The following is a 25,189-nucleotide window of genomic DNA, read 5'->3' as shown; positions in this document are numbered from 1 at the left end:
TCAACAGCAGAACATATCTGCATACCACTGGTGAGGGGCAGGTGTCTCTGTCCTTCGTCTGTGCACGTGCCAGTACCCCCCCCCCCCACCACCACCCCTCCCCCTCTCCTGCCTGTCACACATCCTATCCACAACAGGATTATCTCTCCCCATGTCTCTATTTTGCTGTCCATTGTGCATTTCAACAAACTTGTAAATTAAAATGTGTAATTAAACAATTGTTAGACATCACAGCATAGGGAAACAACAGTTTCTCTGTGTGTTGAATGGGTATCTTTGTTTGTCTCAGTGTAGTGATTTATTAATGCAGATCTGCATGCAGTTAAGCCCCTGCAGATGACAATCGACCTGCTGGTAAGAGGAACACCACTGCCCCCTAGTGGGATTGTTGTTCCATCACATCACCTAACGAGTCAGTAAATGGTGTTGCAGCACAGCTGGAAAGAGGTACAAAACTGACAGAAAATAAATATATCTTCAAAGACAATGGCAATAGATTTTTATTGGTTCCTCAAATACCCCTTTATTCTGTCCTTCCCCATCAAATCTGTTGTAAGGCCGACAGAGGGAACCCTCAGATCTTCTCCTCTTATCCTTTGAGATAGACGGAAGGACCAAGGATGTGAGGCCTTCATGACAGACTGTTGAGATTCTATCCAGATATCAATGGAATATATCAGATTCAGTTGAGAGGTGTTGCATGCACCCCTGCTGTATAACAGGCAACTGTTACGCCTGCGTGATATAACTTTGGTTTTGTTTTAAATGAACGCACTTTGAAATTGCTGTGTTCCCTCACATTGTATGGTAGGTTTCTAAGTATAAACATAACTGAACTTCTTTACTTCCTCCACAAAAGCACACCCTGTGAAGGAGACATAACCTGTCAGGATAATCAACAAATGCTTTATTGAAACATGAAAATTGCAACAAAAATAAAAATGTAAGGTTTCCATAAATACATCAGAGCATTTCAACACATTTTAAAAGAAATACACTGCAACATCTAAGCAAGCAGCAAAGTAACATACTAAATATGGACAGTGCATATGTGAAATAAACAGACATGTTTTATGTACCTGTTAACGGTTGAATAGTTGTCCACATTTCTCGCTAAAGACCAAAAGCCATTACACTGCTCAGGCCACTTGGTGCTGCACTGTGATGTTTGTTTCATGCTGCACTGTGATGTTTGTTTAATGCTGTTGCATGTTTGCGAGGTTTGGCTGATGTGTTATTTTGATCACAAAGACCATAATTATAATAGAAATTCAGTGTAGACATCAGTTTTCTGAATCAATAAAAAGGTAATCACATTCTACCCTTTTCCCTGTCCACTTTTCATGTTTAAAAGGCAATGAGAGTGGTAAACACCTCATCTGGGTGCTTCTTAAACAGCTGTTCCTGAGCTGACAAAAGAGCACGTAAAGATGCTTCCCTATCAACTTCAAGAGCAGAATGGAACTGCTGTGGGCACAAATGAAACTAAATTGTTGAACTATATGCCAGGATTGCTGTTTCATTATGAGTTTCCTACTGAAAAACCTGGATTAAAATAAGTTATACCTTAAGAGTGCTCATTTGATTACTTTTGATTAATATTCACACCCCACACTTACAAGTCAGCAAGCTGCATTATACAATAGTTAAAAACAACTCATACCAATACAGATGCAAAACAATGTCCATACATAAATGAAGTAAATAAGTACATTTTGACAGGATTTTTCAAACTCTATAAAAATAGCTTAAAAATCTGACACACCCTCTTAATACTAGTGTATCACTAGTCTTATAAATGTTTTTTTTTCTTTGACATTAGAGACAGTAAAGTAACATGCTGGTATAAAAGTGATGCTCCCTCTTTCCTCCACTGACGCTGCCCCCCCCACACACACACACACACGCGCCGCTCGCACACACACGCCTGCCAAACTACCAAACCAGAACCCCAGTCCCTCCACAGACAGCAGGCATGCTTTGCCAACCAAGGGCCATACATGCACAGTGGTTTCACAAAGCAGAATTTTTTAACTTGGCCCCCATTGATGGAAACAGCATTGAGTCTACAGTATGACATGAGAACAAGGTCCAATGGCAATGTCAGAATCACTGGAAAGGGGAGCAAAAAGTCTGTTCACCCCACAATTGGCAAGCAGAAGTCCCAGCATCTCTCTCACTCAGGCTGTGGGAGTGAGGGCTGAAAACACAGTAGAGTACAGAAACCAACAATCCATCAAATACACTTGAAACGTATTGCTTTCATTATGAAAGCCGTTTTGGGAACACAGTGAAAATGAACCAAAACACATTCAATGATTCTAAAATAAACTAACCCAGGGAGTCAAGAAACTGTTCTTTTAGCCATTAAACAGTTTCAAGGTAAAAGCAACAACATGGTTAAAGCGGACTCATGCAGAGCAGTCACTGCCACACATACTGTACATTAACACACGATCACATTGCTGTACACACACCCATATACACAGGCTCACACACACAATCCCATTTAATGTTGGGATGTACAGTATAAGAACAGGGTAGCTCTGAAGTCTGCCCTCAATACCGAAAGACACAAGAGACTTGAGGGAGAACTCACAGCTTGCGCCAAACATTATAAGGACACTTGAAGGAGGATTGTACCGTTTGGTGGGTTAATTTATCCTGTCTGTGCTGGTTATAAAGTTTCCAAAGCATACAAAATAATAACTACACTGCAGTATATATAACTAAAATAAATAATGCACAGCTCTTACAGCAGATGTAAAAATCAAACAAAAAGGCCACTGAAGCTAGTGAGAGATATAGGCAAAGTAGTTTGGCAGGGACTATCCTCTGAGATTACTGTTACCAGGACAGAGATACTCCCAACTCACTGATTCCTGTGAACACAGCCCAGTATCTGAGGCCAGGGGGAGAATCATAGCACCTCACCTCACTAGGAGAGACCCCAGCAGGCTCGGGGGCTGGAGGGGGACTGGCCATGAAACATAGTGGCAGTGAACAAACACAGGGAGAAAATACAACTGCCTATACTCAGTCCAATCTGTTTTCCGATTTCCCAAGCAAGTAAAGGCCCAGCTCAGTCTCGCAAGTAGTTTCCTCTCAAACCTTTCACACTATTATGTGAAGAGAAGTAATCCAGCCATGTAATCTGGAGGAGCAAGATGAGCAGCGTCTTTGTACTTGTCCGAAACCTGGTTAACAGGTTTGAATGAATAAGGCCCTTTCTTGATGGAATACACAACAAATAGATAATTCATCTCTGAAAAAGCACTTAAAAAAACAAAACAAGTATCTATCCAGTTAAAGCATTTAACCTCTTCATCATTTCAACCATCCTGCAGAGAACACAACAGTAATCATATTCGGTCAAACACACAAAACGTTCATTAAAGATTTAACCCTAAAGGGACAGTCAACATAAGGTTTCTTAGTGCACTCAAGTGATAGTTTGGGGCAGTAGTTTGAACTTTAGCTTAAATAGTGAAAAGATAGTCACATCGACAGAAGCTTCCTCTCTCGACCTTCACATCTCTATGAGGCCTTGGCCTTTCTCGCCCTGGGAGACGTCTTATCCTCTAACTTCACCAGGCCGTTGGCAGCACCTGTTGATAACAGAAACAGAAAATAAACAGCTACAACACGAATACAACGGACATAATGCATACTAATGACAAAACAGTGTCCCACCAGTTTTTAATGACTGGGGCCAGAGGTGTGTGATCAGAGGGGCAGAACACAGGCCAACTCACTCCGGGAAGGGTCCTTCTTCTGGGACTTGCTCTTTGGGCTGATGGCCTTCTTCTTGGAGGCTTGGATCTGACTGTGCTCCCTCCACTTTTTCAGTTGGAAGTTGATGAACTTCCACATCATCCAAGCCTGAGTTAGGCAGATGGCTGCCAGACAGGTCATCCTGAGGGCAGGAGAGATACACCATGAGGACCAGCAATGGGCTTCACAGACATGACGCTTCAACAAAGAAGGACAAGTGCATACGGGAAAGCATTAGTTGTGACTGTTAAGTCTGGACTTGCCTAATGGTAAGTACATTAAAGTTGCCCTCTGCCAGAGAGAATCCCTGGTTCTCTGCCCTGGGCAGCCCGAATCCAAATGTCAGAACGGACAGGGTGAGCGTGAGGAGACGGGCAATGACAAAAAGAAGTGCCCACAGAGTGAAACTGTGAAAGAGAGAGAGTTCATATGAGGTACTGTGGTCTGCCAAAAGGTCAAATAAGATGATTATCCTGCCCGGTTGGGTATTCAGGTCCTACCCCTTTTGCTTGTTCTCATCGCTGAAGTAGAAGAGACGGGAGGCGTGAAACAGGAGCTCAACCAGGTAGTGAGGGACCAGAAGCACCAGGCCCAGTCTCTGGAGGCTGCACACAACACAAACAGGAAATCAACAACCAGCTGATACCCAGAAACCAAGAAATAAGCAACCATTACCCTGGAAACAGGGGAAAAAAGAAGGCACATGACCACTGACGCCACAAGCAGCAACAAGGGAACAGAAATGAGGGGAGCAGGATACAGAGACACCCTGAAGCCATTTGCAAGTAACCTCCAGTGACCTCTTCCCCTGCACCATTGTCCATCATAACCCCTCACCAGGTGAAGTAGACATCCCCTCCTCTTGTTGTCTTTACATTACAGCAGAGGACAAATCACTTATCATGGGGTCAGGTTCAGGGAACCATATGGGAAATGACATCAATGGACTTCCACATGCAGAGAGGGAGCCATAAGTCATGTAACACTACACCTGATTTGGGGTTTTGAAGTCACCTAAATGTGGTATTTTAGAGTCAAATAATATAATTCATAAAAATGTAAGACAGCAGCAGCGTAGCTCTCAACAAGACACTTACTTCTAATTTTGCATAACTACATAATTATGAAATGATGTAGTTTGCATATTTTGACTACCACCTTTGAAGCCTGCGTAGTCCTGTCAAGTCAAATTAGGTTCTCATTTCACACAAACTCTGGGGGTGGTGAGTGAATAACAAGACACTCTTTACAATACAAGAAGAGGGTCTGGTGCATGTGCTGACATTACAATAATAGAGAGTGTTGAAAGTGTACAGTAAATTCCTATGTAGCAACCCTTCTTGCTTGTCCTTTCCACAGCCTAGTCACTGAAACACACAGATTAAAACTTACTTTAAGACATAGGCACCAGTGATGTGGGCCACATAAAGGCAAATGTAATATAGCTGGCGGGGAATGTCCTCCTATGAAAGACAAACAGAAGAGGCCATTTTTCAATAACTGACGCACTGCAGGGTATATGGTAAGCATCAACATCCCATATTATTGGTCCGATAAACTATGATAATAATCTACTAATGAGTATGTTCTACTTGCTCAACTGTGTTCTATGACATTGAAATGAGATTTAGTGACCCCTACCTTTCGCACTTTCTGAAAGTAGAGCTCAGGAAGTGCGTGGAGCCAGTAGGCAATTTGGCAAATGTAGAAGAACTTTACCTGAAAGCTGCAGAGAAGACAGGTTATACAGGCAGAGCTGCAGGACACCTCTCTGTCTGACACACTCAGACAGAGAGGCCAGACACGGGGGCCTTCCTGGGCTGACACACTCAGACAGAGGCCAGACACGGGGGCCTTCCTGGGCTGACACACTCAGACAGAGGCCAGACACGGGGGCCTTCCTGGGCTGACACACTCAGACAGAGAGGCCAGACACGGGGGCCTTCCTGGGCTGACACACTCAGACAGAGAGGCCAGACACGGGGACCTTCCTGGGCTGACACACTCAGACAGAGAGGCCAGACACGGGGGCCTTCCTGGGCTGACACACTCAGACAGAGGCCAGACACGGGGGCCTTCCTGGATTGACACACTCAGACAGAGAGGCCAGACACGGGGGCCTTCCTGGGCTGACACAGGGTAAACAGGAACAACGTTTAATCTGCTCCAGATGATGGACAATGTCATTGACCACAATAAGGCAGATAACCTATAATTATTGTCTATCATCTCTTCTGGTGTGTTGTTGTCCATTTTATCTGGAATATAGACGCTAACTAAACTGGAGAGTTTGAAAGACTCATGAAAAGTTTAATAGGAAAAGGGACTCGGAAAACAGGACGGAAACACGGCCTAGTTTGTTAAGCTTGGGGCGTTAATCTTCATAAATGTTGCAGAGGATCACAACTCCAACATGGCTTTGATGAGCAGCTGCCAATTAAAGCGAGCGTGCATTAATTAAGCTGCATTGCATTATGGGAAATCTAGGCATTTCAACTGTGCCATCTCCAAAAGCTGAGGTCTATAAATCCTTACTTACACCATGTGGGTATGTGGGTATCCATCCCATAAGAAAGTAGGATTTGTTGCAAATTCCTCCTGAAAGAAAAATGATACATACATAAAAGAAATATAAAAGCCAAAGCATCAGGACACATAATGCTCCTTGTCTCTTGGCAGCGCTAGCCTCTTACCGCTGTAAGGATGCTGCAGCCCCAGATGAAGGAGAATAAGTAGAAGGCAGCAAGCTGTCCAGATTCATTGAACTTGCTGTGTTTGGTTTTTGACAGGTGCAACCGTCGATTCATTTTCTAAAATGGCACATGAAGAAAGCCACTTCAAAGGTAAACAGCCGGGAAATGAATGAGTGAGGATAATATCAGGGGGATAAGACTGAGAAGGGTCATCCTGCTTGACCTTGTGCCATCATGACTCATATAAAAGACAGATTCTAGAGCTCTCACTCTCACACACACCATGCATAACACTGCAGGAGTCAGGTGGCTGAGCGGTCAGGGAGTCGGGCTAGTAATCTGAAGGTCGCTGGTTCGATTCCCGGCTGTGCAAAATGACATTGTGTCCTTGGGCAAGGCACTTCACCCTACTTTCCTCGGGGGAAATGTCCCTGTATTTACTGTAAGTCGCTCTAGATAAGAGCGTCTGCTAAATGACTAAACGTAAACTGCAAAAAGAGATATGATCTCTTACAAAGACTTGAAAATCAATTCCATGCCTGAGTCTGTACAATTATGTATTTAATCAAAACATATATATATAGATGCAATCGGTACTGTGCATTGTGTGGTATATAAAAGACTCACATCCAGTATGTATTCCTGTATCAAGGCATGGAGGATTACAGCAATGAGCAGGTAGAAGAACACAGTGGCCATGTCCTTAGGACCGTACAGGTACAGGTTTACTGGCTCAATCTTCTCGTCTGGATATCATAGGAACAAAACAGCATTGACTTCCGTTGTAAGGTAAACAATACATGTCAACATGCTAATGACAAACATGGACATATTACAAAGAGGCATATGATAATACAATATTGCAAACTTACCAAGACTTTGAGTCACATTGTATTGTACTGTGATAAACATAATGGCATATTTTGCAGTCACCTGAAATAAAGAATTACAGAGGGAGATTAGAGTTGTGAACTTCAGTACACTTAAGTTGTCTTCAATGCATATTGCCTCAATGCTTTCTCCCAATATGGTCCCTAAAGAGTTCTCTTTGGCCTTACAATTAGGCATTTAGGTTCCCAAGAGGAAGGTCAGTGGTTTAATCCCGACTTCATCCACTAATTATAAACATTATGACACCTATTGGCCAAAACACCTGCTTTTATCCTCATTATCATCCTGGAGTCAGACCCAGATCTTAACATATTTTCTACAAATTCTGCAAGAAAGCATCTAAAGTAAAGTTCTCTCACTGTCTGTCATTGGATAGTTATCAAGGCATTTTGCCAGCAGTGTGACTATCGAGAGCTTTTCCAACACACAGGGTGAAGAGTTTGGGGGATGGCATGCTATCTTGTTTCATTTACCAGAACAAGTTGGCAAGCAACTAGGTACACAGTCAGCATCCAGCTCAGCACTAATATCAGTCAATACAGTACTCAGGAAAGAAGGGGATATTTTATGATGTATTGAAAGGCTTTTTATCTTTCTAAGCATTAGCTTGGCAATGAAAACATTTACAAATATATGAATGTAGCCTACAGATTTCAAAGCCACCAAGCTAATAAGCTAAGTACATGATAGCAGTGGGCCTCCCTCCCGTCTTCCCCGTTGGCAATCGCTGTGACACATGAGAAGGGAGAAACGTTTGAGCCCAGCCCCCTGAGTGCTGCTGTCATAGTTAGCTAGCTAGGTAGCACTATCTAGCTAGCTAATCAAACCAAACAAGGTGTTTTCTCTCGTCATTAGCGTCTTTGGAAAGCTTATCCAGTCTCAAACTCATACCTCGAACATCAGTCCAAGGAGAATGATCATAGCCACACACGAAACCATATCCGCGTGATTCTGGATCACGAACTCGTGGCTCAGCACCGGTGGGCTCTTGTTCTTCTTGCGGAAACCCATGGCTAACCGACAGCTCTCCCTCCCTGCAGAAGTCACTTTCTTATCCCCTCTTATACTCTCTGCCTCTGTCACCTATGTCAGTGAACATATATATTCATGTGTCGACGATCCAGAACATACACAACACCACACACGTCGTTCCTGGCCTATCAGATGTCCCCTCCCAGATCTTACGCCGTTCCAAAACCCATTCATGAACCGCCCATTGCGTAGAGATGGAGAATCCAACCTCTTGATTGACATTGGGCTGAACAAACCACGTGGAGGGGGGCTCTCAACCGAAAGTATTGAGTCGTTTCCATTTACTCACTGTTATGACTCGTATAATTCGTTGTGAGAACTGGGAGACATGAGTCGATTCAAAATAGATCATTCATTTGGACTAAACCAGTACGTAGAATATTAGTAGTAAAAGTGATCAGACAACTATTTCCTCGGCGATTGTGTACTGAATTTAGGGTTGATTTACAGGAAGAGGGAGTGGGAGAAAGAGGAGGATGTAAGACTAGTGTGGAAGAGAATGTTACGGAGAGGTTTTACGCGTATGTACATTACGGATGGGTCAAAGCGGAGCCAAAGAAAAACATTTTTTATGGCTCTGGGTCAAAGGACGGTGGAAGGGTGGGTGCGGGGTGCATTTTGTTGAGTCTGAGTGATGATGTCACGTGGCAGTTTACATAGAGACGGTGGCCATAATTTCGGGGTGGAGTAAGTGTGGTCCCTCTGGTTAGTGGTTTAGATTTTTTAAGAGCCCATCCAGGGTTGTGGAGTGGCTTGTAATGTAGGTAGGCCGTGACTGGGCACCTACTCCAGCACATTAGTAGGTGACAGAGTCTGCACCTTCAAGTTGGATGCGATCTGCCAGTCAAAATCAATGGTAGAGAAACACCCAGATTGGAAACACCAGACAGGCTTGTGTGAGGGGATGTCAGGAAGATAATAAGTCAGTGCAGCAAGTTCTGAGTTGTAGGGGGTATAGGAAAAAGAGAGCTGTTGAGAAACAATCTGAGGGAATTAGGGGTGCAGGAAATCATAGTAAAATAATTACTGAGCATGGGAGAGAGCACAGGTTAAGGTAGGCCTACTGTTAGCTAGCTTTCTTAATTAAGAGGTATTTATTAAAAAAAAAGGATATGATGGATTGTCTAATTGTCTGGTCTACACTCCGAACAGAAGGTGGCGGTAAACTGGAAGTCAACTGCCATAAAACAAGTAGATCGAAATCCAAGGAGGTGACGAGACAAGCTGTGAGAAAATGTACACTTTGGGTAGGCAACGACAAGTTAGCTACGTATTGTGATAACCAAGTAGTTTTATTTTCGTAGTATTTGTTTAGCAGACGCTTTTATCCAAAGCGTTATTCATAACTTAAAAAGTGCTTAGCTACTTACAGTACCTAGCTAACCGACGGAAGTTTAATGAATTAAAAATTCGAACTAGGCCCATCTGGCTAGCCAACTGGTATAGCTTAGCTAGACCTGGTGAATCATTGAAGAAGAATCAAGTTTACTGGTCTTACACTCAGTGACATACATATACACGCTTGCAGAAAGTGGCGACACAAGGAAACACACATGTCCGCTGAAGAAATTATTGCTCTGTATTCATCCCACCCTGCTGTCCTTCCTAGAATGGTAGCCAGGAGCGGTGGTCGGCCACATAAACGGTTAAGTCCAAGGCAGGGCTCACCCATGTCCTGTCCATTCCAAACAGAAAACCCCGTCTGATAACCCGCCTGACTCAGGTGACCTGAGCAATGAACAGTGGGAAAACCATATGGGGAATCGAACACAGGACAATCTAGCTGTGAGGCTTTAGTGCATGGCAGTGTGCCACTGATAATTGAGTTGGTGTTTCTTTAACACAGCTCTTCCATACTTCATATGTCCCAGTAATGTAGAGGGTTCTTTAACAAACTGCTGGTTTGTATTTTTATAGACAGGGCTTGGAGACAGACCTCAAAAAGAAATTTGAATTCCAAAATTCAATTGTTGTCCTCTAGAGGACAGCACTGGGCATGTGCTGGCTTTGTCAGCATAAGAAATAACACTGTCCTGTGCTACTCAGGTCCCTTTATAGACCACAGTTAACAACGTACCTTTGCACACTACATGTATGTATGTATACATCCTTTTGGCCTGCTATAAATACAGTATAGACACATTAGAACCACTTTGAATGTACAGAATGGAAAATGCCACCATTTAAGTAACACGTGGATATGTAATTAGGTACGTTCAACAGACGCTTATCACATTTCAAACCTTTTCTTGGGTAACAATAACATACAGGTGCTGTTTTCCAGTTATAGTGAATTATTCATGATTTTCACTGGAGTGCATAATATGGGTACACAGATACTGGATACAGAAATAAGTCTATTAATTTTAGAAGACAACCCATTTGAAAGCAAGGTTTTAAATATGACTTTTAATAGAGACTTTATGTCACATAGTTATTAGTTTCTTGTCTCATGTACAGTAAGTAGCTTCACCAGTTTATAATGACACTGATGTTAGGTATACTAATATGTTGAACAGTAAGATTCCTAAACCCCTTAAATTAATCTATATCCTGTCCACTGCTGTTATTTTTGTGAGCCACACTTTCTCTCTCTCCTGTAGACGGTTGAGAAGGAGGGAGGGGTTTAGACAAAGGTCCTATCCACATAAAAAATGGAGGCTAGAGCAGAGCAGCCTGTCCTGTTTTTTCAGTTTTTACATGGTGCCTTTTTACCCTGTAATTTTTGAAAAATAACAAATCTCACACCAGATGCAGCTTTGGGTAACTGTATGATATTGTTCTGTGGGTTCTTTAGGTCAAGGAAATGCTCTTAAATGTATTATTTTGTGATTTGGGCCTGTCTGTCTCTATTTTTCTCCCCCTGTCTCTCCCGCACTCAGAGCTGCCCCTGCCTGCGCTGAACAAAGATAATTACTCAGGAAACGTTTAGGCCAATCGGATGCAGCCTTACATTCTGCCTGTGAAAAAGGGTCCAGTCAGGAATTGGCTAACATTACACGGGCCTGATCGCCTTGCCTGAAGAGCGGAGCCTTCCTCGGCTGAGGGCTGAGAGTGTCCTCCATGTTTTATAAGTGTTGACATAACATTGTGTCAGGCAGCCATGCATCCACAGAGGTAAGCTCTATCTCTTTATAACAACTCTAATTACAACATGACCTCCTTCTTAATGTTGTTGTAAATGTTGTTTATTTAATATAAATGTGAATACATGAAATCACAGTTGGTTTCCCCAGGAGGTGGGGGGAGGGGAAGGCCTTGCAAGGCCTCTGCTCTACAGAGCTGAGGGGGTTGGGTAAGGACTCTCACCCTTGCTCTCCCTCTGTGTAACAGGGTCACATGGGTGCCCTAGACACCCAAGCTGCCAAGCTCCAGGGAAGAGTGGACCATAGCAAATCCTTTTTATCTCTTCTTTTAGATAATGCAAAAGTGAAAGAGGCACATGGAAATCATATCTTCTTTCTGCTGCTCTGATATGGCTCTATTTGATGACAGAATATGTGGGGGATGGGTGGCAGAGGAGGAGGAAGGGAAGGGATGTGTCTTTTGTAAGCAGATTGCCTCCGTTGTTGTGGTTTGTCATGCCAGGCCAGAGAATGGACACAGGGACAGGAGATGTGCCTGTATAATGCAAGGTGGGTGTCTGGCAGATAACTTAAAAGTATTTATCCTACAGAAGGGCCATCATTTTGTGAGCAGGTTAAATACAGTGAGGACATAGGATTTTCTTTTCAGATTTGAGAACACAGGATTGGCTTTTCAGATGTTTTATTCTTGTTTTCTTTGAACATGCAGTGACTGGCACAATTACATTTTAACTTAAATTTCAATATAATTTTTGTGAATCTGGTTGTCTGGTAATTTCTTTGTTTCCATGTCTCATTTTAACTGTATTATCTTTGCTGGGGAGAAGGAGGCACCTGGTATTTTAGTTACAGCCCAAGGCCTTACAGCTTGTACTTCCTCTGATTTCTACTGCACACACAGCGGCCATTTTGTGTTATGTAGTGCCTTGAGAACAAGCTTGGCTGGCCCTCTACAGACAATATCTGATAAACAGTCCAGTATATTATTTGGCTTTTAAATTATTAGTTGAACTTCCATTGTTACTCAATTTATGTTGCAATTATTTTGTTCCACATACCCACACCTTTTTCTTTTCTTTGTCTTATGTATTGCTTTTAAATTCAACCTGCAGCAGAGTAGAGTCCAGGAAAGGACTGAATCAAGCTAGTTTTGTGTTAATGAGTTGAAGTGACTTGCCTAAGGTCACAGCAGAAGGGACCAGGCTAGGATCTGAAACCATTAGCCTGCCAATAGTAATATCAATCCTTGTGATTTTTTCCCAGCAATCGTCTAAGGACTTCAATCATTGCTCTTTCAGTAACAGTTCCAGGTACTGGCCCTTTTGCATGTAGCTCTCTCATGACTGTTTCATATCTCCCCATGCGCACTGCTCTGGGCCTCTAGCCTATTTTTAGATGCAAAGACAAAAACACCATTGATTTGCTGCTTCATTTGGAGGTTAGGTTTGACAGTGACATATTGGGCAAGAAGAACCATGTCTACTAGGATTAAAGAAACTGCATTTTTGCAAGGATCATGTCACAAATGCATGGATCACTCGTAGGCTATAGAATGCTAGACACATCTGAGATGACAAGTTGAAATATTTTCAATCTAAAGTATTTATAAAAGGCAATATGTATCACATTGCTACACATAGCAATGTGATGATATTATTTCTGGGTTATCTAGGGTCTTGGATGTTAGCTGACGCAGTGACATTTGTAAACTGGACACCAGGGCAATGTTGGCTGTTTGTCTGATTTACTGCTTGCAACTGTTCTTGAAAGGCTCTTGAGATATTAGTTGTGGTCTAAGGTGTATTGCCTAACCTAAAGGCTGTAACCAAACCAAGTGATAGTTTGAATGCAGGGGAAATATCTGCATTGCAGCAGAAATGCATTTTAGATGTAAAAAGGAAGCTTGCACATGCTGATGTGTGGCACAGCTCAGCCAACCAATGATATTCAGTCCTGCAGGCCTTCCAACCAATTGCAGCCGTAGCCGAGGTTAAAGATTGACAATTGCGGTGAAAGCAGTAGAGAGCAGGGGCCTTCTGGAAAATTCCACAGCCATCTTTGTTTAATCCTTTCAAGCCCTATGCAAAATCCAGACTCAAGGATTGTTATAACCTATATATTTTGTGTACAAGGTATGCAATTATCGTGTTAGATTAACACTTATCAGAAAATGTGTCTTGTTAATTTACGATAAAACCCATTTATGTAATGAATGTTGTTGTATAATGTAAAATAATATCAATGTCTGAACCCTACATTTAGGACTGAAAATGTGTGTATTCAAGACATAAAAAGGATAGTGTATGTTCTCTGTGCTTAACTGTGTGTACATGCACGCATCTTGCCTTTACTGAGAGTTTTACCTCTGAAAGGTCATATACTGTAGAGAGATGGTGTAGGCAGTGGGTGTATTCCTGATGAGATCAATTCTCCTATCTTGTAGTCAAGACATAAGTCACATGCGTCACAAAGCAATGTAGTATTGTAAAAATGTCCCTTTGGAAACACTATCACCTCTGAGGAGGGTTGTTGTTTGCTTTGAGGTTGACCACTGCATAACCTTCAGTTTGTCATTCATCATGTCTAAAACGGAACTAGCAACAGAAGCAGGGTGCACAATAAAGGCATGGAGACGAGACTGGAGAAGAGGTAAAGAGGAGAGATATCCAAATACCTACAATCCCCTCTGACGCTCAGAGATCTTCCTCATCCTTGCTTAAATGTATTAGTGGCTTGGCTGAGCGGTTTGGGTGTCTGGATAATAAACTGCAATCTTCATGAGTCTCCTGGTCCTCCTGCATGGATGTGCTTGTGAGCCAGAGCCCAAGCGTCGGGGTGGGGGATGGGGGAGAGGGGGGAGGGGAGCAAGCTGTGGCCTCCATTTTCTCTGACGAGAAAACCCTGCTCGTCTCTCAGGAGTGGAATGAATCTCAAGGCACACAGACTGTGTTGATTTTTGTCCATCAGGCATTCATTACACAGGGATGTTTGTCAGGGTTTTTCGGCAAAAATTGTCCTTTTTGGATTATACTAAACGCTTTCTGAGGATTTTTTTTACCAGCTATACTTGCATGATTCTGGCAGGTTTTTGGAATACATAGCTCCTGGTCTGACAATGCCCTTTGGAATAATATATTTTGCAAGGTCATTCTACCTTCTTAGCCTGAGGTTGGCAGGATCAAGTAGGGATTGTCTGACTTGTGCTGCTCAAATCTTAGGCCTGTACTGTGTTTAACAAGAATAGTGATCCTGTGCTCCGTGTCCTGGGCCGGCCACAGTCCTCCCTCTCCTCTGTGCTCCAGCACACGTAGCAGGGAGAGCTGGCTACGTCAGCTCCGTTTCATGTGGGCCTCACTTGCTTTGTGGGAACAGGAAGGCCCTGGAGGGGTTGGTCTGTGAGCGTGCTGAAACAAGACACCCATGTACGACTAGATTCTGTGTTTTATCATGTGAGTGCTCTTCATTATCCAGGTGACATGGTTTTGGTTTGTATGGCTAATCAGGATTTACCTTGCTTTTTCAAAAGGCAGAGATATATTTAGAAAACGATGTTAGCCTTGTAATGATCTAAGGACACTTCCTAAATAGGCATGGTGAGTATTGGGCCGTGCGTAGTCATTGGGTGATCAATGTCACAGCCTGAACCAGATGAATGAGATGTGTGTGTTAATAGCCACAGGTCTAGTGGTCTGTTTGAGAAGGTTCAACATCATGCTCGTATTCTTTCAGAAAGCTCTTCACACTGGGTGCACTGTACTCTCTTTTCTCTGCTTAGCCATTTGTCTTTCTGACCAATCTACCATGTGATTGATCCGTGTGTGTAATGTTCCTCCACCATGGCACAAGTCAATTTACCGTTTTGTTGATGAAACACGAATGTTGAACTACTAATCTGGTTGACCTCTGTGTCATTAGTCCCACATCCAGACCCCTGACTGCACTCAGCTCAGGCTGAAGGCCCGAGTCTGAGCGGGCGGAGTGTGTGACCTGTCCTGGATCCCTAGGAGGCTCTGGGGAAGTGCAGGATAAATAGGTTGACATCCGTGCAAAGAGGCCCCCTCTGGTACTGACAAAAGAGGGGCCCAACTCTCCTAAGAACTCATTCATCTCCAAGGAGCCCCCTTTCCCCCCAATTTCTTTCTCTCCTATTTGTCCTCAAGAAAGGAGATAAGAGTGGAACCAGAGACACAAAAAGCAGTACATTAAGTTTGGTGTGGATTCTGAGAATAGGAGGGGGTTTGTTTATATTTTTACCTTTTTTGGTTAACAAGATTAATTTGATGATATAAACGATTTACTTGTCGCAATTATGAACTTGTGTACAAAGTCATTGGTTGCAGGTGGAATTATTTCACCAGACTGTAGACCTACTACAATAATGGTAATTATTGGTATTATTAATTATTAATGGTAAATACAGGTATTGTGAGTCCAATAACTTTATTTGTCTGTAGCTTTAAAATGTATTTTCTCACCATATGAGGAAATTGCCACACTGTATTCACGAGGCATGCTTAATTTGCATGAAGGTTAAGCTGTGGACAAATGTGATCGGCCAATCAATTCTATAATTAGTCTTGTGCGCGATGAGACTGGAAGTCCTCCCTGGTGTGTTTCACCTGGAGGAAAGAGCCAAGTAATCTCAGTTGGATGGCCTTGCATGTTGTTGTGAAGTGCAAGTTGTGCCCAACTGAATATAGAGGACTTGTTGCCATGGAGATTCTCTCCAGTGGCAGTCAGTGGAACGTTAACATGCAAAACATAGTAGGAGTTAGACCAGCATTACGATTTTAGAATAATTACAATTTGATGGTGGACTTTATACTGCAAGGTAGGGTATTCCCAGTATCTGATTTTCCATTGACACCCCAGTCACACAGAAGGTTGATATGTCAGACATGCAGCAGGCCAACATTTGCAGGCCTGCAAATGTTGTTAGTTCAGCGGCAACAGGTAGCAGGGTGAGGAGCAAGCTCAGGGTCCCGTGGGCCTCCCTGAGGGGATCTTCCACTTGTTTACTCTGTGGAGGGTCTGTTTGATGACTCTCTCTTTTTCCCTCCCTGCTTTTCCTTCTGCCGGCATTCCATACGCCGCAGTCTGGCTGAGGAGGAGATAAAGACCGAGTCGGATGTGGTAGAGGGGATGGATGTGTCCATGAGATCCAAAGGTAAGCCCAAGGCCCCAGATATGCAAAGAGCTAATGTATGCGAAGGCTAGTCTAGTTTGTTTGATATAACCCGTTAACATGTACTTGTAATGGTTGCTAATTGTGTTGGATTCACACATAAATTGTGCCATTGTGCCTTTTGTAAGTCTCTGTGTCAGCATGTGTGTGTGTGTGTGTGTCAAGTGTTTGGTTGAACCAGTTTTAGCTTTCAAGTTTCAGCTTGATATAAACATTCAACACCAGTAGCCTGACTGTTCCATGTTGTTATTCTCCCCCTGCTCTGCCCTGTATTCCCTGATGAAAGTCCCTGAACCTGGGTCAGCAGAGCGTTTGCTGGTAGCTCAGAAGAGGAAGGTGCCCAGCCCCACCCACTCATCCAATGGACACTCCCCTGCAGAAACCTCCCCTAGTCCCCTGAAGAAGAAGAAGAAACCAGGGGCGCTCAGCAACAGCAGCAAAGACCAGGTACGGGCATGCGTGTGGGTCTCCTTGCCTACGTCTGACCAATGAAGCTTCACTTTACTCTCACATTGTTTAAATAAGAGAAACTGCATGATCGCTGGTGGAATTGTTGCCAAATGGTTTATTTCTGTGTTAAATATTGCTTATTGACTATGATCATGTGAAGATGATTAACAATGGTAATGGTAAGGTGACCATATTGCCCCTATCAATCGTTTTTGAAGATCTTGCGATCAACTACATTGCGCAGTATTATCAGCTTGATGTTACTGTTTATTGGTTGCCATATGTTTTGAACGCTTCATGTATGACATTAAACCCTTCCCCAATACCATTCAGTTGAGTTCTGTTCTACTGACAGATAAACAAGTCACATTCTTAGAGCTGCAGTCACATGGATCTTTGTGTAGTATTGTGTCTTGCTCACTGATTGGATAATGGGGTCGGCCAAGTGTCAAGCATGATGCCCAACACAAGACTTGTTTGTGAATTTAGGGAAAGTACCATCTTGAAATTATATCAAGAGGTCAACTTACATTCATCTTATCTAGTGAAATACAACAATATGGCATTACTAAATAGTGTCTTGTCCCCAGACCAGTCTTGTGTTTGGTCCCTGTTTTGCCTTAAGTAGTGCTTATCCTGCCCTACTACCATGTGTTTTGGTTGCACTGCACCTTTTGTGGTTGTTTTCTGCCTGTGTTTTGAAACCTGCTCCCCTGTTTCTGCCTGCATTTCAGTCAGAGCTAAGACATGGTCCCTTTTACTATGTGAAGCAGCCAGCACTCACCACAGACCCTGTTGATGTTGTACCGCAGGACGGCAGGAATGACTTCTACTGCTGGCTGTGCCACCGCGAGGGCCAGGTGCTCTGCTGTGAGCTCTGCCCCAGGGTGTACCACGCCAAGTGCCTCAAACTGCCAGCCGAGCCCGAGGGCGACTGGTTCTGTCCAGAGTGTGAGGTACTCACTCGTGTGTGTGCGTGTGTATGTGTTGGGGGACGCAGTACACACACGAGTGTGTGTGAGAATGTTGACGGCACATTCTCGCTTTATGTACCTGACTAGACTCTTTTACGCCTGTATCCATGAGCTGTCAGGTTGTGGGGGTGCAGGGGTTAAAGCTGCAATGAGTAAAATGCTACAATAATTTCCATGACGACAAACGGCCCCCTCAGTTCTTGTCTGAACTCCCACGCTTTCTTCCAGCTCGAGTTTGATTGACATTGGTATCAGAAAAACAAGCCAAGGAGGAAGGCACTCCTCGCCGAAGGCAATTGGCTGGAACAGGATTGCTGGAAAATAATTGGCTGGAAAGTAGTGGGACGCTCAAAATAAGAATTGGCGTTCCACTGGAATGGAGCTGTCTGTGTAGCTAAACAACTCTCAGAGGACCTTATTATAGGGGACAATACAAAAAGAAATCCTACCTGTCATACCATTAATCCTTATCCACATTGTAGAGGATATCTACTGTAACAATATGAATGTACAGTATATATATATTGCATCCAGAAACCTCCTAGTAATGTTCTTTGGTTTGTATGGAATTGATCTATTGAGATAAAATATACAGTCTTGACTTTCTCCTTCTTGCAGAAAATTACTGTGGCTGAGTGTATAGAAACTCAGAGTAAAGCCATGACGATGTTGACGCTAGAACAGCTGTCCTACCTGCTCAAGTTTGCCCTGCAGAAGATGAAGCAGCCTGGAGTGAGTCCCCTGCATGCCCTCACTAACATCAGCCAGGTTCTCAATGTCAACTACAGATTGGAACCTTGGTTTTAAGTACTTACTCATTTAGGATTTGGTTGATGTTAATGGTTGCAGATCAGCGTTCAAATGCAGTCGCCACTATCTGAGTTCAGTGAGTTTTTTTTCTGGCTCCATGCCTTTCTGAGTGTGTGTTCTCTGAACAGACAGAGCCCTTCCAGAAGCCAGTCTCTCTGGAGCAGCATCCTGACTACGCAGAGTACATCTTCCACCCCATGGACCTCTGCACCCTAGAGAAGGTAGGCCCCCACAGGACAACCCCCCTGTCTGAGGACTGCTCATTTGTAGATCATCTGTCGTTCATTTTTACATCCTTTGCTTCATAATATATACGACCAAACCGTTGTTTTTTTTTTGTTTTTTTTCAGAACATAAAAAAGAAAATGTATGGCTGTACAGAAGCCTTTTTGGCTGACATGAAATGGATCCTGCACAATTGTATTATCTATAATGGAGGTCAGTCGCAAACACATGGAACACCTTCCTTGCACCAACCCATACTCTTAATGTGTGGTCCTCTATAATGTTGACATGAGGTTTTGGTTTCAGGTAATCACAAACTAACAGCAACAGCCAAAGTCATTGTCAAGATCTGTGAACACGAGGTCAGTAACTTTACATTTGAGAATTGAGCCAGGCGCAGTGCTGCTAATTATACTTCACAATGCTGTTCTGCCTCCTCTGTCTCAGATGAACGAGATCGAGGTCTGTCCGGAGTGCTACCTGAGCTCGTGCCAGAAGAGGGATAACTGGTTTTGCGAGCCATGTGTAAGACGAGTACTTCCTCGTTTGTTTGTTATGAACTATACCTGCAGCACATCACCTTAAAGGGGAGAATAGGACAGTTATTTGTGTGTTGTTGCTATCAGACAAACTTCTTGGTGTTTGGACACACGTGTGTTTTTATGGGATGATTTGACTTTGTTCTTGGCATGGCTCCTCAGAGTCACCCCCACCCTCTGGTGTGGGCGAAGCTGAAAGGCTTCCCCTTCTGGCCAGCCAAGGCACTGCGGGAGAAGGATGGACAGGTGGATGCCCGCTTTTTTGGTCAGCATGACAGGTGAGATATTTCTCTTCAATGGTAGTAGAGAATGAAAGCTACCCTTTTTATGTTTGGACTTTTCCTCCAAAGCTCTACTTCTGACTTCCATCTCTTTATTCTCCATGATAGGGCCTGGGTTCCCATCAACAACTGCTACCTCATGTCCAAAGAAATTCCCTTCTCTGTAAAGAAGACCAAGAGCATCTTCAACAGTGCCATGCAGGAGATGGAGGTCTATGTTGAGAACATCCGCAAAAAGTTTGGGGTGTTCAACTATGCGCCCTTCCGCACACCCTTCACACCCAACAACCAGCTGCAGATGCTGCTGGACCCATCCAATCCTAGTGCTGGGGCACTAAAGACAGAGAAAACAGAGAAAATCCGCTTCAACTTTGACATGACTGCGTCTCCCAAGATGCTACTGGGCAAGAGCTCCCTGTCCAGCGGGATGGGGCGGAGGATTTCCATGACGGACATGCCTCGTTCTCCAATGAGCACCAACTCGTCAGTGCACACGGGGTCAGACGTAGAGCAGGATGGGACTGAGAGAGGGCCGAGGAACCTCCCCTTCCATTACAGTGCTGGGGAAGAGTCTATGGACTACACTGGTTAGTCACGTTATCAGGATAGACTGGCATGTTCATGGTGCTACTCATACAAATATCCCCTTGAGGGAGGCTTTGCACTGTATCTTAAACTCCAACCTACATTGAACCCATGAGCCTACCTTTCTTAATATTGTATCCACCTTAAAACCTTGGCTGATATTTGATTGCCTGTCTGTTCTTACCCAAGCATCCCCTGCCTCAGCGAAGATGGGCCACGGTGGCAGCATGACGGGCAGCCCCAAGTCTTTCACCCCCCAGGGACTTGTGCCCAAGCAAGAGAGGGGTGCAGCCACTGGGAGCATCCTCAATCTCAACCTTGGTCAGCCTCATCTCACTGTTGTACTTCAGTAGTCTTGTGTTCAGTCAAAGGTGTTCTAATGGAGATTTGCCTGTTATCTCATTGAAGCTGGTCTTGTCCTGGCGTTGTGTGCTGAGTTGGGTCTTGAGATTGACAGGTTTATTCCTCCTCTTTCAGACCGGGTGAAGGCTGAGATGGACCTGAAGGAACTGAGTGAGACCGTGCAGCAACAACAGCTACAACAGGGGGCACCAGTCCTCCTGGCCACACCCAAGAGACCCAGCAGGAGCCTGGACAAGACCATCGAAAGCTGCAAGGCCCAGCTAGGTACAAACGCCCACACTCAACAATCAAATACAGCTGTTAGATTTGAACTTGAGTTATCGCATGTGAAGTGTCCTTACTTGGTTATTATTCTGAAGATGATTGTCACTCTGCAGGTATAGACGACATCTCTGAGGATGTGTATAAGGGCGTGGAGCATAGTGACTCTGAGGACTCAGACAAGTCAGACTCTAGCGACAGTGAGTACCTCAGTGATGAGGAGCACCGGCCAAAGAGCTCCACCCAAGAAGACAAGGGAGAGAGGAAGAGGTCTAAAGTGAACATGCAGGGAGAGGACAAGGAGGGGCTCCCAGGGACGAGGGACAAATCCTCCCCGGAAGTTGTGCTTAAAGACAAGCAGGGCAACGGCCCAGAGAGAGAGTCCCAAGACAAGGCCAGGATGGCCCAGTCTCAGCCCACAGTAGACCGGCCTAAAGCTCCAGAGGAGAGGAGGGCAGGAGGCCCCTCCGCCCTTACTGACCCAGACCAGGACTCTGACTCTGAGAGAGAGCTGGTAATTGACCTAGGGGATGAGCAGGGGGGCCGCGAACGCAAGAGAGCCAGAAAAGAACCGGGGGCAGCAGCAGCCACCAAAACTCTCAAAGAGCCTACTGGTACCAATCTTGATGGTGAGGAGTTTCATTTTGTATGTTGAATGTAGAGGCATTTAGAGTTTTAGTTTCATCACCAACTGTCTAACTAATGTGGAATCATATGTTTTCGTCCCTTAGGAAAGCTTCCTTCCACCATACCCTCACCTGCACCTGAAGTCTCCACTTCCTCCTCCAGCCTCAAAGATGCCACCCAACCTTCCATTACCTCTGCCCTGAATCTTGTCTCTACCACATCCTCTGGTCATGCCAGCACGGCCTCTACCAGCAGCATTACCACATCCTCCCCTGCCTCGACCTCCAACTCCACTTCTTCTCACTCGGCTGCCTCCTCAGCCCCCTCTGCAGTCAAGAAGCAGCGCCCCCTGCTGCCCAAAGAGACAGCCCAAGCTGTGCAGAGGGCTGTGGTGTGGAACCCTAACAATAAGTTCCAGACATCATCTCAGAAATGGCACATGCAAAAGGTGCAGCGGCAAGAGCAACAAGGGGATCAGCCGGCCCTGCAGAGCCAGGCTCAGGCTCAGACCCCAGTCCAGGTTCAGGCACAGACTCCCCAGCCACTGCAATCACAGCAGCCACTGCAGTCCTCCTCCAGTACACGCTACCAGACCAGACAGGCTGCAAAAGGTATACAACCTTCTCCACTTCACATGTAACTTACTTTACTGAATAATGCTGTGGAAAAATTCTAGTGGCACTCTTAAAACACTGTATTGTAAATTTCCACAACAATACCCCGTCACAAGTTATCATAGTGGTAGGGTCATATTCAGATTTCATTCCTAGTCTCGTATCCTTTTCACGTTTCCAGCTGTGCAGCAGAAAGATGGGCCTCAGAGCACTTCCACCTCATCAGTTACCTTGGTTACATCCTCTGGCACCTCCTCCTCTTCCTCCTCTTTTATGGCAGGAGACCTCCAGATTCCCACGGGCTCAGCAGATGTGGCAGCAGATATAGCCAAGTACACCAACAAGGTAAGTCTCCACCATGAGCCCATGACGCAACACTGCATGTTGCTCAAGCAGATGTTAAAGTACCCCTACCTTTCCAGATGATGGACACAATAAAAGGGACAATGACTGAAATTTACAACGACCTCTCAAAAAACACATCAGGAAACACTATTGCAGAGGTGAGGGTTGCTGCAACCAGACTTTGACATGAACACTTAGCACAAAGCAAGAAAGATAAACATTTTAAAATGTTTATAATGGAAATGTTTTGTCTTTCCAGATTCGTCGGTTGAGGATAGAAATAGAGAAACTTCAGTGGCTCCATCAACAAGAGCTGTCTGAAATGAAGCATAACCTAGGTACTTGACAGCTACAAAGGATATGCTGTAATTAAGAAATTGTTTGGGAATATCTGATTTTTTTTATTAGTGTTCAAATAGATTAAAATATCTGTGTATATTGTAGAGCTGACTATGGCAGAGATGAGGCAGAGTCTGGAGCAGGAGAGGGAGAGGCTGGTGGCAGACGTGAAGAAGCAGATGGAGGTAGAGAAACAGCAGGCTGTGGACGAGACCAAGAAGAAGCAGTGGTGTGCCAACTGCAGGAAGGAGGCCATCTTCTACTGCTGCTGGAATACCAGCTACTGTGACTACCCTTGCCAGCAGGCCCACTGGCCAGAGCACATGAAGTCCTGCACGCAGTCAGGTATACACCCACATGCAGGTATACATACAAACACAAAAAACACTTTCACGCACACATCAACTGTTGAGTTTAATTGTACTTTTTGGCCTCTGTCTTTCTCTTCTACTCATGTATTGTGTTCCTCTATCCCAACAGCCACAGCAACGCAACAGGAGCCAGAACCAGTGTCGATCTCAGACCCGTCAACCAAACCTTCCGGTCCTTCCCCCAGCACTCAGCCCCACCCCACAGGGCCCACTCCCACTGAGAAAGGCCCGTCCCCCTCCTACAGTGTGGACAAGAGCAAGGACAGTGCTGTCATGGCCGTGCCCTAACCACTACACTACACAACCGTGTTCACCCTGCAATCCTTGTCTGAAAAATATATGTTAAATATGGACTACTCAGAAAGGATTGTCTTAAACCGACAAATCTGGGAGAATGCAACCATCTCAGTTGAAGACATCATAGTCCATTTTAAATGGACATACAATCCCCCTCCCAGTGTAACATGTGACAGGACTTGTGCTGGGCTCAGGGTGTTTAACGCCAGGGACATTCCTTGCATGAAGGCCTGCTCCTCTGTGACTCCCTCCCCATTACTTTATTTCTATGTCTGCCCTGTGAGTGACCATTTGAAATCACCTTTGCCATCTTTTTTAGTAGTCTGTGTACACGTAGCTTGTCCTTGTTACTGTGGTCTTTCTGAATCTGAACTGTAAGTCTCTGTATATTTACACGTTTTCTCCTTTTTAAGTTTCCATTTACATCTTTATGTTGCCATAGAATTTGCTCTGATCTATAGATTGTATCAAAACATCAGACGTTGATTTATTGCAAACTGACAAGCATCTTGAACTTGAAACCTGTAATGCTGCTCTTAAAAAGATACCATGAGACTGTTTTAGAGGCTGCAAAAGAGATTCTGACATCTTGTTGGTGGACTTGCATTGTTTACTGTTAAGCTCATGTCATTACTAGTATTTCAGTACAGTAAGTTTCTATATTAATTTGACAGGACATCTTTGTTAAAATAGTTGACAGTCATTGTAGGGAAAACAACATGGTTAATAATCATCCACCCCCATTTGGCTCATACAAAAATTTACATTATAGTTCAGTGTAAAAATATAATTCAGTGATCTGTGATTTATATATTAAAAAAAAAACTATAAAGGTTGAAACTGTACAGTTTTTGTAATTAATAAACTATTTATATTGCTATAAGCATATACAATTCTGTTTTATAGTAGCCTACCACTTAAAAAAATACAATTTCCAAATATCTGGAAACAACAGCATTTTGGAAATTTCAGTTGAAAGTGAAATGTTACTTAATATGAATGTCACCTTGACCCTCAGTTCTGATTCATGTCAGTACAGTCTAATCAACATGTTAATGCGAATCTGCTCTATAGACTGCTAAAGTGAGGGAGGGAAACGGCAAGCTGACTGTATACTAATGAGCATGATTATTTTTGTTCTTTCACATGTTCTCTTTGTTTACATATTGTACATAGAATAAATGGATTGTTGATGTCTTTATGAAGAAAAAATAAAAACTGGTCTATTAGACCAACTTTTTACGTGGTTAGATGTCAGTTAAAAGCCCTAACCCAGCCCTTTACTGCATTATTCAAACATTAATTACCCCAAAAGACAGTAATTGTCATCTGATCTCCATCCTGCCACAGTACGAGTCATCTACTGAGTGTCTCCGAAATTGTCAATTAATTCCAACCTACTCTTGAAGCCATAGATCACTCTAAAGTGGTATCCTTCCGCGCGGTA

At 43.9% G+C, this 25,189-nt stretch overlaps 2 protein-coding genes across 9 annotated transcripts; one reads left to right on the top strand and one right to left on the bottom strand.

Annotated features, from left to right (window-relative positions):
- Positions 1 to 886: 886 nt before the first annotated feature.
- Positions 887 to 8,583, bottom strand: zgc:113278 (Translocating chain-associated membrane protein 1-like 1-like). Its single transcript, XM_062459277.1, has 11 exons — positions 8,250 to 8,583; positions 7,340 to 7,400; positions 7,095 to 7,213; positions 6,468 to 6,584; positions 6,314 to 6,372; positions 5,416 to 5,500; positions 5,167 to 5,237; positions 4,275 to 4,379; positions 4,038 to 4,181; positions 3,756 to 3,916; positions 887 to 3,608 (listed from the first exon to the last, which is right to left on the bottom strand). The coding sequence occupies exons 1-11, from the start codon at positions 8,367 to 8,369 to the stop codon at positions 3,538 to 3,540; spliced, it is 1,113 nt and encodes a 370-aa protein (XP_062315261.1). The 5' UTR covers positions 8,370 to 8,583; the 3' UTR covers positions 887 to 3,537.
- Positions 8,584 to 9,542: 959 nt separating this feature from the next.
- LOC134018911 (MYND-type zinc finger-containing chromatin reader ZMYND8-like) lies at positions 9,543 to 24,982 on the top strand. 8 transcript variants are annotated; one of them, XM_062459274.1, is made up of 22 exons: positions 9,543 to 9,637; positions 11,273 to 11,507; positions 11,724 to 12,025; positions 16,573 to 16,643; positions 16,948 to 17,108; positions 17,846 to 18,067; positions 18,704 to 18,817; positions 19,024 to 19,116; positions 19,246 to 19,333; positions 19,427 to 19,482; positions 19,568 to 19,645; positions 19,822 to 19,937; positions 20,049 to 20,527; positions 20,715 to 20,846; positions 21,003 to 21,152; positions 21,266 to 21,778; positions 21,881 to 22,387; positions 22,671 to 22,735; positions 22,813 to 22,893; positions 22,995 to 23,073; positions 23,180 to 23,437; positions 23,555 to 24,982. In XM_062459274.1, the coding sequence occupies exons 3-22, from the start codon at positions 12,006 to 12,008 to the stop codon at positions 23,731 to 23,733; spliced, it is 3,462 nt and encodes a 1,153-aa protein (XP_062315258.1). In that variant the 5' UTR covers positions 9,543 to 9,637; positions 11,273 to 11,507; positions 11,724 to 12,005; the 3' UTR covers positions 23,734 to 24,982. The 8 variants fall into 8 exon arrangements, with proteins under 8 accessions (XP_062315258.1, XP_062315256.1, XP_062315252.1 ...); XM_062459272.1 differs by having other exon boundaries at positions 22,572 to 22,735; positions 23,180 to 23,419; XM_062459268.1 differs by having other exon boundaries at positions 22,572 to 22,735.
- Positions 24,983 to 25,189: the final 207 nt, after the last annotated feature.

The sequence above is a fragment of the Osmerus eperlanus genome, chromosome 4 (assembly GCF_963692335.1).
Source record: "Osmerus eperlanus chromosome 4, fOsmEpe2.1, whole genome shotgun sequence".
NCBI lineage: Eukaryota > Metazoa > Chordata > Actinopteri > Osmeriformes > Osmeridae > Osmerus > Osmerus eperlanus.
This window is presented reverse-complemented; position numbering and strand designations above follow the sequence as displayed.